Raw genomic sequence first — 13797 nt, forward strand, 5'->3', positions numbered from 1 at the left:
GATGATACTTCACTGGGAGTTAGCACAGTGTAAAAAAATTTGAAAAAGGCAGAGTTTTTAATCTGGATATGAGTACTGCTATATACTACTGCTAGTAGTATAATATTGCAGCTAATCATTCCTATAGATTCCTAGGAGAATCAGAGGACTTAGACAGGCAAACAGAGCTGATCACTGATCAGGTGATGCATTTTTGCAGCAGTGTGCCATGATAGATATGAAAGCTGGAGTAGCTGCAAATGTGTGAGAAAATGTGAGAGTGTCACGCAGTGGTTTGTACCAAGTGTAGGCGAGCCGTTGGATCGAGAATCGACGGCTGCGATTGATCTTGGCACGGCGTACTGTTGATCATTCAATACTAGGAGTGGAACTCTGTCTGGTACTACACTCCCAAAGAATGGCTGCAATGGATCTGCATCTCAACTACTTTGAGTGCCTGCTAAGTTTACTAGTGCCCCAATCAGATTACCTTAACGAAGGTAGTGAATTATACACTGAAAAAGGCTCCATTTGTAACGTGGAATTTGTTTTCATTTCTTACCGTTTTTTGTGAAAATTAAACCGATTCTTGGGAAACTCTCTGCAGGCTTAAAAAGGCTCCATTTCTTACCCTTTTTTGTGAAAATTAAACCGATCTCATCCATCTTACAGTATGCAGTGAATTGCACACATAAAAGACTCTATTTGTAATGTGGATAAGAATTATATCTGTACGTTTTACGGAAATTAAACCGATTCTTGTGAAAATCCTATGAATTTCTGCAGGCATTTGAATGTTTAAATTCCATGGATCTCATCCTCCTTACACAAGGCATTATTGATGCCCAAGTACTGTGGAAGTGGCACTGGATTGTTTTGCAGTCTATGAGCACAGTGGCTCTTCTGGGTGATTAGTTGAAGGCAATTTATTTCCCTGGATATAATTGGTGACAATTGTACAGCCCCACTACGGCTACCAAGTCACATCAAGCACAATCATACTGTTCATTGACACAACAAAGGGAAAGGAGAGGAGACCACACACAGTACCTTATGCTGTAATGAGAGTTATGGCACAGGATGGTACAATTTGGACAAGCTCATCCTACTGCTACTCCATTGCAATTCATCAATTGGATGGAATTGTCCTTGCATGACCTCTCCAATGGCTGGCTACCTAGGGCTCTTATGGGGAACTTGAGATTTCGAGAAGCAGCTGAGGAGTGACGAGAAGATAGCTATTGAGAATTTAAAAAAGTTATGTTTTCTAGTTTGTCTTCTAGTTTATTTCCTAGATTATATAGCTTCTAATTCTTAGAATTTCGGTGTAAAGCTAAACGGTTTATGAGAGTTGAAAATTCTAGAAGAAGCTGCAGCTGCGAGAAGCTTTCCCAAACAGGACCTTTGTATACTTTCTAGCCTACTAGTAGTAGTGTCTGGTATACACTTTCATACTTGCATGAGGACAAAAACCTGTAAACTGATCAACTTTAACTGCTGCTGTAAATTGATATGTACAAGGATCTAGTAGTAATTATTGTTAGTCAGGTACTAACACTTGGTGGTTGGGAAAATTCTTATCTGTTGTTGTACAAGAAGCATATGGATAAAACAACAGAGCTGTACTGACATGATACAATCAACCTTAGTCTCAATAAAAAGTTTAACAGTAATAAGCAGTTCAATTCCCTGTAGGGATCTAGTAGAAAAAGAAAGACTCTCATCTCATACAATTGCCTAGGAGGCTTCAATTGTTTGAAACAGACTTACTCTGATTAATTTATGATTGCTAGAATGCATAATTCACAGTTTCACACTTCTGTTAGGGGCTGCTCATTTTGATTTTGGCATGTATCCCAACACTTCCTTTTTAAAAAAAAAAATAAAAGTGAGGTTTTGGCATGTACTTTTACCACAAACAAGATGTAACTGTTCCTCTAAAAAATTTAAAAAGAGATGGAAGATGTAATTGTTTGAAACATCTATGGGGCTATGGCACCTACTGTTTTGAGGTGCTGCCCTCACCTACTTAGGAGAAAGAGTACCCACCCTCTGCCAATCCCAAAGAGCTCTATCTCCTAGAGCATCCCCACACTACACCTTGCAAATGAATTGGCCCTGTCTCACCATTGCCAATGCAAGGAAACAAAAAGAAAAGATTGTTGAATTTGACTCTTGGATATAGTTTCCCACAAAGAGCTTAGCCCTTTCTCCAAAGTGGTCATAGAAAGAGATAAAGACTCGAGAGAGGGTGTGAGAGGGACCATTTCTTAGGTGCCCCCAGCAGTTGCAAAAAATGGTCCTAACTCCAGACTGCATCCCTGCATGAGAAGTTGAGCACATTTCATGAGCAAAATTTTTTTACTGTACAAGGTCCCAAACCAATCCTTTTCTTTGCTTCCTTCCCTAAGTAGAAATGGCAAGAGTGCAGGTATCCAGAAAACCAGGATGTAATGTTCCAAATTCTTGGTTGGTAGTATCTCTATATATCTCCATGCATCACCATTTGCAGAGTCCAGCAGCTGTTCAGATGCTGAATTTTCAGCACTCAGATTTGGCAACAGGAGTTGTGTAGTATCACATTTTTTTTCCTTTATGCCCTGCTGACCCTCAATCCTGAAAAGTAAAATGTGAATCAAATTATATCTATTAGGGCTTCTTCAGAACGTAGGAACTTTACAGGATTTTCATTGGAAACATTTCAATTCCTCCAAATCGATTGGCCCTTAATATTTTTACATTCTCCAAATGCATTTGCATATGTGCTTATTCCTGCCAACTTTGATGTATGCACCCAGAATTGTGGCCATGAAGTTAATTGAAAATTAAATATATAACATCGAATCACTCTTTTCTGAAACCAAGTGCCTGCTCTGCTTATTGCACATAGTAGGTTTTTCTTTTTGTGTCAGTCCATACAAATGAAAAGGACTTAGATATTTGCAATAACATATTATTTGTCACAATCAGCACATGCTTCTTGAGCTTGCCCAAAGTCCTGGTCCTGCACATTGCTGTACAACTGTGTCTGCAGTAGCATGATAGTAGTACCATCAGAAAAGAAAATATGAACCAAAACTGCTTGCAGCACATTCAGAGATAGCCCTGTCAGACTGTCACCATCCGAGGACTAATTAAGATGGCCATTCTGCCATAATTAGTGACCAAACCAGACCATTGCTCCCCTTAATCAGTACCTTGATTGATCTGTTACTACTAGTAGTAGTAGTACTAATGAAGCTTTGCATTAAAACAACTGTAGAATATGCATGAAGTGCAACAGTGCATGACCTACTACCCAGTTTTCAGGACAAGACATGAAGCACTTGGCTGTGCGCAATTTGTTAATTTTCTTGTGCAAAATGCCTTAATCTCTCTCAAAGGAGATGGTAAAGCGACCGGCATGTGACCCTGCCAAGAAATGTCAAGATTAGTCTCGGTTAGCCTCCGGATCATGAGGGACCTAGCTTTCACTGATGACTTGTCCAAGAATTTTATAGTAATTAAGCGTGATTTCCATGTGGTTATCATGTAGCGGTCTCTGAACGTTAGACGATTGCATTTTTGTTATTCCCTCCGTTTCATTTTTTTTTCATAAGCTAAATGTTTGTATCTTTATAACTTAAAAATTCATACAATTTAGATTTATATTTGTAGATTTATCTTGAGAAATACTTATAAGACATAATTGGCATGTTGTTAAACCATACGAGTTAAAATATATTGATTATCAAAGATAAAAAAAAAGTTTGGCTTAGAATAAATATAGAAAGACAACCAAACAAGTATTTTAAAACAGAGAGTATATAAATTAGAATTTATAAAAATGTTATACTTCGATATACTCCCTCTAGTAAAAACAATATTTGACATCGATGTTAAATAAATTTGACTGGAGGGAGTAATGAACTCGGTACTTTTTCTACACTTGTGTTCTCAAAGTTCAAAATTTTCTTTTGAGATAAAAAAGTTTATGAAATTCAGCAAAGTCTATCTTATCCATCCAAGAGAGAGTATGCGTGCATATATATACTCATGTATTTTAGGGTATGGACCCAAGATGGCTTTTGAGGGCAAATGGAGATGTTTTGTGCTGCAAGGATAGGGCACAGTGTGGGGGACTAGGCGTGTCGGTCGAGTCACTGTCCAAACCAGAATCCCATTTAGGCCGAGTTTAGTTTCAATTTTTTTCTTCAAACTTCCAACTTTTCCATCACATCAAAACTTGCTTACACACATAAACTTTTAACTTTTCCGTCACCTCGTTCCAATTTCAACCAAACTTTTAATTTTGGCATGAACTAAACACACCCTTATCCAAACCCAAAGCTCCTTCTCCTTCTCCATCTCCTCCTCTTTCTCTAGCCATATAGATCATGGATGTTCTTCACACGTTGCCAAAGATGCTTCTTGATGTTGCCATTCATATGCATCGATCGATCGATGCGATCGATCGCCATGTGATGCGTCGATCGAAAATGGCTGGAGACTGTGCCCAAAGGGCAAACGCTGTTATCGGCTTTCTGACGTTCGGTGTCTCTGCGCTTTGTTTGTTCCATTCTGCACCCTTTCCGACGATAAAAGAGGATTAAGTTTATTCCCCGGAAAGAAAGGAATTGGATCTGATCAATTCATCTGTAGATGTTGTGGGTTATCAACTATTTTGATTTTTAGGAGGAGTCTAATAATTCACATGATTATTTTATACGAGTATATGTCGCGTGCACAATCTATATATCTTATATAGTTGGAACCAAAAGTCTCGACATGCACTGAGTCACATCGCCCTAGAAATCCTAATCGTTGGATCATCCGTTGGAGGGCGAGAATCCTAACCGATATGAAACTGAAGAGTTAAAGGCATTTATTCTATTATATTTCTCATGCATTTCATCGGTATAATTTTAATATATTCATTTAACTTAAATTTTTTACGTTTAAACTATTGATATCAGACTATTTATCTCCCCAACTATGAAGAGTTCAAGTTCATTTTCCCTCTTCTTTTTCCTTGGCTTGTGTAATTGAGTTGTACTATTCACCAACTAGCTTAACAAATGTTTAGAGTCGAAGAGACAACATCAACCTTTTTTATGTAAGCCGGCGACTTCATTAACCGGGAACAAATCGCAGAGACAATATAAACTTGTGTGTACTATTACCATTAATCTTTTCTTAATCGGCTCAAAATCCAGGGTTAGAACTTAGAAAGGTGTCGGCATGGAGGATATATACAATTAAGCGGCCAATTAATTACGAGCATATGCGTCGTCCTTGTATCATGGGATGACCAGTACTTGCTTTTTTTCTGTGTGAACATGCATGCATTAGCAGCAATAGCTGCTGCAGAAAAAAATTCAGATATGTGTTTGACGCAGAGCCTACTACGAAGTACTAAAACTTTCGTGGTCCAGCTGCTGATGATGAACAGTTTTCAGATTCGCATCTTTCAGTACAAATCATCTGTATTTTCCTGAAAAAAGGATGTGATCGATCTAATCCACCTTTTGAATTTCATTGCTGGAATTCCATCGATTCAATTCCATTAATTCATGGCTGTTTCTTCACATGAGAGAGAGAATCCGACATGTACGTACTATACGTACTCTTGCCCAACTGTACGGTATTTTCAGTATCTAGCTACACGTATCGTACGTATTTGTGATAGGGATAGGGATTTTTTTATTTTCTTTATTTTTTTTATTTTATTTTTGGTGAGAGGATGGGGGTGGCTTTTGACAGCTACGGCTGAAAATTCTGGACTAGTTTTTGACAGCTACGTTTTCTTAAATTCCACCCATTTTTCGCGAAAAATTTTCCACGCGATTTGGACGTCATTAGGTTAAAATCAATAGACAGTATACTTAAGCTGTTCAAAACAAAACCAAACAATACATACAGAGTATAAACATACAAATCCAGTTTGTATAGCACCACCACATATGATGCACATGTTGGTTTGACCACACAATTTACTCCGCAAACCAACCAATTAATTCAATTAATTAAACAAGGTGTAATAAGAAGGAAACAACCAAATTATTAAATATAGTTGAGGATGAATAAAACATAAGTCAAAAAGGCAGGATCATGGAGGGGGTGGGATCTCTCACCGAGAACAGAAGCGATCCCTTTTCATCGCAACACGTTTGGATTCAATGGTCCATACCCATGACACCGCTCTCTCTGTCTTTGCTTGGTTTATCCATCCATGAACAGCAGCAGCAAAACGATGTCAAACCCAGCAGTGGCCCAAGGAAAGAAAAGGCGGTGTGTGTGTGCGCTGCAAAGTGATCACACCTTTCTCTCCTTGCATCTTTTCCTCATTTTCAGTATCTTATTCTTGGCCGTAATTATGATGTACTACTTAAGGAGTATACCCAAGTACTAGTAGTAGAGTACTCATTGTCTTAAGATAAATCATTCAGTACGAAATACTCCTATAAATCTAAATATAAATTATGTGTTAGAAAAGATAAATTTATTTTTGAACAACGAGAGTTGAACAAACTATCTCCATATCATAATATATGAGATACTTGTATATGGTACAATAAATCTGGACATATCTTCTATCCAGATTTGTTGTAGTTTATATTATACTATTTCTGTCCTAAAATATACTTCCTTCATTCTAAAATATAAGCATTTTTAGATTTTGATATAGTCTTCAAGATACTATTTTATCCAAAAATATAAAAGCAAGATGTTTTAAATAAAAAGAGTTTCATATTATAATAGTTTGTTTAATACTAATAAATCTACTAGTAACATCAATTTACACGATAGATCTTGTTTTTTTTCTATTAATAGTTAAAGTTAAAAATATTTGATTTAACATTACGTTAAAATGCTTATATTTTAGGACGGATTAACAATTTTTTGAGTGCATGGATATACTCCATACCATTCACTTAAAGATCGTTTATATTTTGGGAGATGGATCAAGTACTTTTGCAGTAAACTAGTACTAGATGCACTTGCAGTAAAAAATTCTGTAAAAAGAGTTTTTTTTTTACTGCGGGGTTAGAACTGGAAGTAGAAGCATGGTGCAGGGAGGAGAAAAGGTTGTGTTTTTAAAGTGCATAGAGAAAGGGTGAACCGAGGAGAAGAGAGAGAAAGCGAGAGAGAGAGAGGAGCTCAGCTCAGCTCACCTCCACTCGTGGGGTTAAAACCCCGAGAACTGCACAGCAGCAGCAGCACACGGCGCAGCAGCGGCAAAGGCGGCAGCAGCAGCAGCAGCAAGAACCGAGCAAAGTCGCAAGAAGCGAGCACACACACTCCTCTCTCTCTCTCCCTCTCTAGCTACTGTTGTTCTTGGAGTTGTAGAGGAGGAGGAGGTGGTGGTGGAGGTGGTGGAGATAGGGGGAGGATGCTGATGCTCCTAGTCCTATCCTAGTTCGTCGTCAACTCCGGCGGCGGATCTGCGGTGGAGCGGCGGCTGGATTGTCGAGCGGTGAGGGTGACACGCATCTCCGGAGCTCGCCGCAGGCGGGAGGGATCTGAGGCGCGTTTCTTAATTTGCCTTCTCTTTGAGCTAGCTGCAAAGGCGGCGGCGTGCGGCGGCGGCGGCGTCTTGGCGCGCGCATTCTATCCGGCGAGTCGACGACGACGACGACCTTCGCGCCGGTGTAGCGGCGCCCGTGATGTGAAGGAATTCGAGCTCGCTCCCTTGGGATCGAAAAGGTTGCGGGTTGGAGAGGCAAGAAGGTTTGGCCGGTTTGGGGAAGGAGAGAAAGCGATGGTGGTGGTGGTGGTGGTGGTGGCTGGGTTGCTTGCTCCATGACACGACAGCGCGTTTGGGAACGCCTCGTGATCTCGGTGCAGAAAGGATTCCTTCTCTGCTCCATTTCTTGCACTCTCCACTTTGCATTCTAGATCGGTTGGGGGAAGAAGAAGAAGAGAAGAAGAAGAATGAAGCTCTCGCCGTCGGCCGGCGGCGTCTCCGACCAGCCGCCGTCGCCGCCGGAAGGTATAGAGAATAGTACTAGCTACTCTAGCATCTTCTTTCTATTGGGCATTGAGTTGACCAGTTGCATCTCTTTTGTTATTATTATTTTTTCTTTTCTTTTTGCTCATTAATGCTCTTCTCATCCATTGGGTAGTTTATGTTCTTAGGACAAGTTAGTTAGGTTGTTGGCTTGGAAGTCTTTAAATTTCGTTTGGTAATTATGTGCTCCAAATCAATTCAATGATGCAGCCTGTCGATTTCTTCATCTTTTGGGTGATTTGTGCTTTGAATAACCGAGTTACTCCTGTTACAGTAATGATACATACACATGATGCATTTTTTTTTCATTAGACTGCTTAGTTATACTTGTCTACAAGCAAATTAGTGTGATTTTTATTTATGCAGTAACTTTTTTCCCTGTAAAAGTCATCTGCTTCTGGAAACATGCAAACAATTCGTATTCTTAATTCTTGAGAACTCTATCCCCTTCCCCTTCATTTTTTTTTGAAAAATCTTTGATTTTAAACATCTTTGTTAGCCTTAAAATTATCTTCTTGAAATACGTTTTGAACTAGGATTTGATTATGGGATGGTTCAAGAATTACTGCTGACAACTAAAATTTATGTTGCTGTGTGTTCTTCTGAAATGATTTTCCCCTCTTTCAGTTGCAGAGGAGCAGAAGTGCCTAAATTCTGAGTTGTGGCATGCATGCGCCGGCCCTCTCGTTTCGCTGCCTGCGGTCGGTAGTCGGGTGGTTTATTTTCCTCAAGGCCACAGTGAGCAGGTAGTCTTCTTCATCTTAGTACAGATTTTATCCTCATAAGTACTAGATTAACCTGCTGCAGTACTTGAAGTATCAGCAAAATTAGTACCGTAAATTTTACGTTTTTTCTTATATTGCAACATCTCATTGTCAGATCTTAAATTGCAAAGGCCAAAGATTTGTTTGAGATGTTAATGAGCTTATGTACATTTCGTACGTAGGTAGCTGCATCAACAAATAAGGAAATGGAGTCTCAGATCCCCAACTATCCTAACCTGCCGCCGCAGCTTATATGCCAGCTACATAATGTGACCATGCACGTAAGTCTGGAGCAACACAAGACATCTTATTGAAAACTATGTAATACTGTTGTTACTTTTGTGTCTCATCAACTTTTTCTGTGTTTCTTCCTTTAGGCCGATGCAGAGACGGATGAAGTCTATGCGCAAATGACGCTGCAGCCACTCAGCCCGGTAAAACAGAATTTTCTACCTTCTACCCTATATTTGTGTACTCTTGTTTGTATCTAAGAAGCTTACACTTTCTCCTTATTTTTTGTTTTGTTTTGTTTGCAGCAAGAGCTCAAGGATCCATTCCTACCCGCCGAGCTAGGCACTGCCAGCAAGCAGCCAACAAATTATTTCTGCAAAACGTTAACTGCTAGTGACACAAGTACACATGGTGGATTCTCTGTTCCCCGTCGAGCAGCAGAGAAAGTATTTCCTCCGCTGGTATGTGTTCTTGGTTGGCTATTGTATGTGGCATCCTTTGAACAGATTATCTGTACTTATTCAGAGAAGACACCAAGTTATTAGTGTTTCTTAAGGGTTCCTTTGATGATTCTGTAGGATTTCACTCAGCAGCCTCCAGCTCAAGAGTTGATGGCGAAAGACCTCCATGGAAATGAATGGAAATTCCGTCATATCTTTCGTGGTTAGCTATTTTCCGTTTACATCCATTCCTTCTTAATATTGTTATTTTCCTCATAATGCTTGCTGCCTTGTTTTCACGTACAACTTATGTGAGAGTCAAATATCTATCAGTGACATTCTATTTTCAAATAAGAATCTTGAACAAGTATGATAAACATGTAAAATTAAACTTGTGCAGGCCAACCGAAGCGGCATCTTCTGACTACGGGTTGGAGCGTCTTTGTAAGTGCAAAGAGACTGGTTGCTGGAGACTCTGTCCTTTTTATCTGGTATGTTCATTCTTTGAAATTCTCAAAAGTCACTAAATTTCTCCACCTTAACCTTGTCATTCCCAGCAGAGATTTTTTATCCTGTCGTATGATGTATGTCTCTGGTTGATCAGGAATGACAGTAATCAGCTGCTTCTGGGAATTCGTCGGGCAAATAGGCCACAAACGGTCATGCCATCATCAGTATTGTCTAGTGACAGCATGCATATTGGTCTGCTTGCTGCAGCTGCTCACGCCGCATCAACAAATAGCCGGTTTACTATTTTCTATAATCCAAGGTAAACCATATTTTGCACATATCTGATCATTTCGTACAAGTACTCAATTCGCATTCATTTTGCAGAGCAAGCCCTTCGGAGTTTGTTATACCACTGGCTAAATATGTAAAGGCTGTCTACCATACCCGCATATCGGTGGGCATGCGTTTCCGGATGCTTTTTGAAACAGAAGAATCCAGTGTTAGGAGGTATGCCAAATATTTGTTTGTTATATATCATTTAATTCATTCTGTGAGCATCACGTAATGCTATTTCCTTTTCTCTACGTGTTTATGCATTGTCTGTTTATACCTTTATGGTTTTATCTTCTGTTGTGATGTGTAGAGCTTTTGCAGTCTCTACCTAATATTAAGTGGCCTAAATTGCACAATTGCTCTTATTTGCAGATACATGGGGACAATAACAGGAATAAGTGATCTTGATCCTGTTCGTTGGATGAACTCACACTGGCGCTCTGTCAAGGTAGATCTTGAAACATCTGTTTGTTTATAGACCACTCATATGCTTTTATTACCTCATTTTTAGTCTTATCATATTTTCAGATAGTGTGCTTTAGTCATTTTCTACCTTCACTATGAGCTTGCTTCAAAATTAAGCATGTGAACAAGGTTTTCTTTGAATCATGCAGGTTGGATGGGATGAGTCGACTGCTGGAGAGAGACAGCCAAGGGTGTCTCTTTGGGAGATCGAGCCTCTGACAACTTTCCCGATGTATCCATCTCCTTTTCCTCTCAGACTAAAGCGTCCATGGCCAACAGGCTTACCTTCTTTATATGGTACGAGTGACATTAGCATCTTAGTCAGCCCTTTAAACTATAGCAGTGCACAATGATCAATGATGTCTCGTATGTATTATTAGTGCATTGCTCTGATGTTATGATAATCATATTCACCTCTGATGGTTTTGGCAGGCGGAAAGGAGGATGACTTGGCTTCTTCTCTTATGTGGCTTCGAGATAGTCAAAACACAGGTTTCCAATCTCTGAATTTTGGAGGACTTGGTATGAGTCCGTGGATGCAGCCAAGGCTGGATAGTTCCCTACTTGGTCTGCAACCTGACATGTACCAAACGATAGCGGCGGCGGCGGCTTTACAGAACACCACTAAGCAAGTATCACCTGCCATGCTGCAGTTCCAGCAGCCGCAAAACATTGTCGGTAGATCTTCTCTTCTATCCAGTCAGATTCTGCAGCAAGCACAGCCTCAATTTCAGCAGATGTACCACCAAAACATCAATGGCAACTCAATCCAAGGCCATAGTCAGCCTGAGTACCTCCAGCAACCGCTTCAACATTGCCAATCATTTAACGAACAGAAGCCTCAGTTGCAGCCGCAGCAACAGCAGCAAGAATCACACCAGCAGCAACCTCAGCATCAACAAATGCAACAACAGAAACACTTGTCCAACTTTCAGACTGTACCAAATGCATTGTCGGTTTTTTCACAGCTTTCCTCCACCCCTCAGTCTACACCCTCCACATTGCAGACAGTTTCACCATTCTCACAGCAACATAATTTCCCTGACACAAATATCAGTTGTCTCTCTCCATCCAATGTCTCATCCATGCACGATACACTGAGATCATTCCCTTCAGAAGCTGCTTCAGACCTCCCAGGTGTGCCAAGAATCACCCCTGTACCTGTCTCTGACCCATGGTCATCTAAGCGAGTTGCAGTGGAATCTACGATCACTTCTCGCCCACATGACATTTCATCACAGATAGAGAACTTCGACTTGACACCTTCTAGTATTCCTCAAAACTCCACGTTAGCACCACTGCCTGGAAGGGAATGCCTGGTGGATCAAGATGGGAGCTCTGATCCTCAAAATCACTTCTTGTTTGGTGTAAATATAGACTCACAGTCACTTTTGATGCAAGATGGCATTCCAAGCCTTCACAATGAAAACAGTTCAAGCACAATTCCATATTCCACATCCAACTTCCTTAGCCCTTCTCAAGATGATTATCCATTGAGTCAAACACTAACTACTCCGGGCTGCTTAGATGAATCAGGATATGTTCCATGTTCAGATAATGCTGATCAAGTGAAGCGACCGCATGCAACCTTTGTGAAGGTGAGTGAATGGCTTGCATGCTTGATGCACCATCAGTTGCAAAGTTGCATGTTTTTTTTTCCTTTTTCCTCAATTCACTTTGAATTGACAAACTTGTGTCCTATAGGTTTACAAATCTGGAACCGTTGGAAGGTTGCTCGACATCACTAGATTTAGCAGTTATCATGAACTTCGTAGTGAGGTAGGGCGCCTTTTTGGCCTTGAGGGCCAGTTGGAAGACCCTTTGAGATCAGGCTGGCAGCTTGTATTTGTTGACCGAGAGGACGACGTTCTTCTAGTTGGCGATGATCCGTGGCAGTAAGTTTTAACAATCATCACGAGTTCCTTAGCATCTTTCTTTACTGTTTATGCCATCTTCTTACATCCGTGAGGTTCGGAATCTGCAGGGAATTTGTGAACAGTGTGTCTTGCATAAAGATACTTTCGCCGCAGGAGGTTCAGCAGATGGGCAAGCCGGGCATTGAACTCTTCTCGACTTCTGCAAGGAGACTTGGCAACAGCTGTGACAACTACATGAGCAGGCAGGAATCAAGAAGCCTAAGCACTGGAATCGCGTCGGTGGGCTCAGTTGAGTTCTGAGAAATAGGGAGCTCATAGCACCCGGCGTTAGGCGTCCAGTTCTGTACGTCTCTGTAGCTCTTAGTTCTGTGACCTGGAACCCAAGCACATAGGTCAAGTGTAGCTCTAAGTTATGCGCTGTCTGGTAATTATGTCATATTACATTGACTTTTAGTGGTACCTATTACATTTTGGTATACATGCCGACACTTTGTTTCCTGGAATACTGATCATGTTAACTTAGGGCATCTAATTATTAGGTTCATGTTGAGTAGTGCTGTAGTGCCGCAGGCGCTAGCTTTGGCCATATTCTGTATATTGATGATGTTTTCCTCCTGCAATGTACTGTTAATGACAGCAAGTAAGGTTTTCCATGCAACTGTGAAAATTCAGTTCAAGAACTATTGAGCTTATATATGTACTACTACCAAATCAGTAGTAAGCAGCTTTGTTCTAGAAGTGTTCCAAAATTACTGACATGTTGATTAGCATTGCTGTTTTCAGTAAAAAAAAGTAGTTTTTATGTGATCCTGGAAAGCTCATAGATAGATCCATGAGGGAATTCACCTGAACCTTTATGCTTACATAATTTGGCACCAGTTCTTGGGGACAATGACAGGCAAAGAAATGGACCAGCCATCCATGTGCCTCTTCTTCAAGGTCCCCATCTGACTGAAGAACCCTTGACAAGTGCACACCCAATTGAACCAATGGTTGGAAAAAAGATAGCCTCCCTTTCTTGAAGGTCAGCGGTGGATGATGAGGTGAATGTGATGCCTTCTCTCCCCATCACATATCCATTTCTTCAGGGTCCTAATGCCTACTGGTAATGCCTATCCCTGTTCTGATCCCCCTTCGTCGACCTTCCGGTCGCGCCAACGTGTTAGAATTTGGTTTGATTTGGTTTTGGTTTTGGTTTGGTTTTTGGTGGTTGTGGATTGTGACAAATTTAAAGTGGAGGGGGGGAATGTGGAGTGCAATGACATACA

At 40.5% G+C, this 13797-nt stretch overlaps 1 protein-coding gene across 2 annotated transcripts; it reads left to right on the plus strand.

Annotated features, from left to right (window-relative positions):
• Positions 1-7082: 7082 nt before the first annotated feature.
• Positions 7083-13221, plus strand: LOC4328406 (auxin response factor 6-like). Of its 2 annotated transcripts, XM_026023239.2 has the most exons (15): positions 7083-7435; positions 7521-7951; positions 8597-8715; positions 8916-9014; positions 9111-9167; positions 9270-9425; positions 9543-9627; positions 9805-9895; positions 10009-10173; positions 10239-10361; positions 10560-10635; positions 10802-10949; positions 11085-12250; positions 12357-12547; positions 12637-13221. In XM_026023239.2, the coding sequence occupies exons 2-15, from the start codon at positions 7894-7896 to the stop codon at positions 12827-12829; spliced, it is 2727 nt and encodes a 908-aa protein (XP_025879024.1). In that variant the 5' UTR covers positions 7083-7435; positions 7521-7893; the 3' UTR covers positions 12830-13221. The 2 variants fall into 2 exon arrangements, with proteins under 2 accessions (XP_025879024.1, NP_001396260.1); NM_001409331.1 differs by having other exon boundaries at positions 7127-7951; positions 12637-13219.
• Positions 13222-13797: the final 576 nt, after the last annotated feature.

This window comes from Oryza sativa, chromosome 2, assembly GCF_034140825.1.
Source record: "Oryza sativa Japonica Group chromosome 2, ASM3414082v1".
Taxonomy (NCBI): Eukaryota; Viridiplantae; Streptophyta; class Magnoliopsida; order Poales; family Poaceae; genus Oryza; species Oryza sativa.

Coding starts and splice junctions, on each gene's coding strand:
- LOC4328406 (XM_026023239.2), top strand. CDS start 7,894: ATGAAGCTCTCGCCGTCGGCCGGCGGCGTCTCCGACCAGCCGCCGTCG. Junction 8,716..8,915: donor CTCAAGGCCACAGTGAGCAG/GTAGTCTTCTTC, acceptor TTTCGTACGTAG/GTAGCTGCATCAACAAATAA. Junction 9,168..9,269: donor CGCTGCAGCCACTCAGCCCG/GTAAAACAGAAT, acceptor TTTTGTTTGCAG/CAAGAGCTCAAGGATCCATT.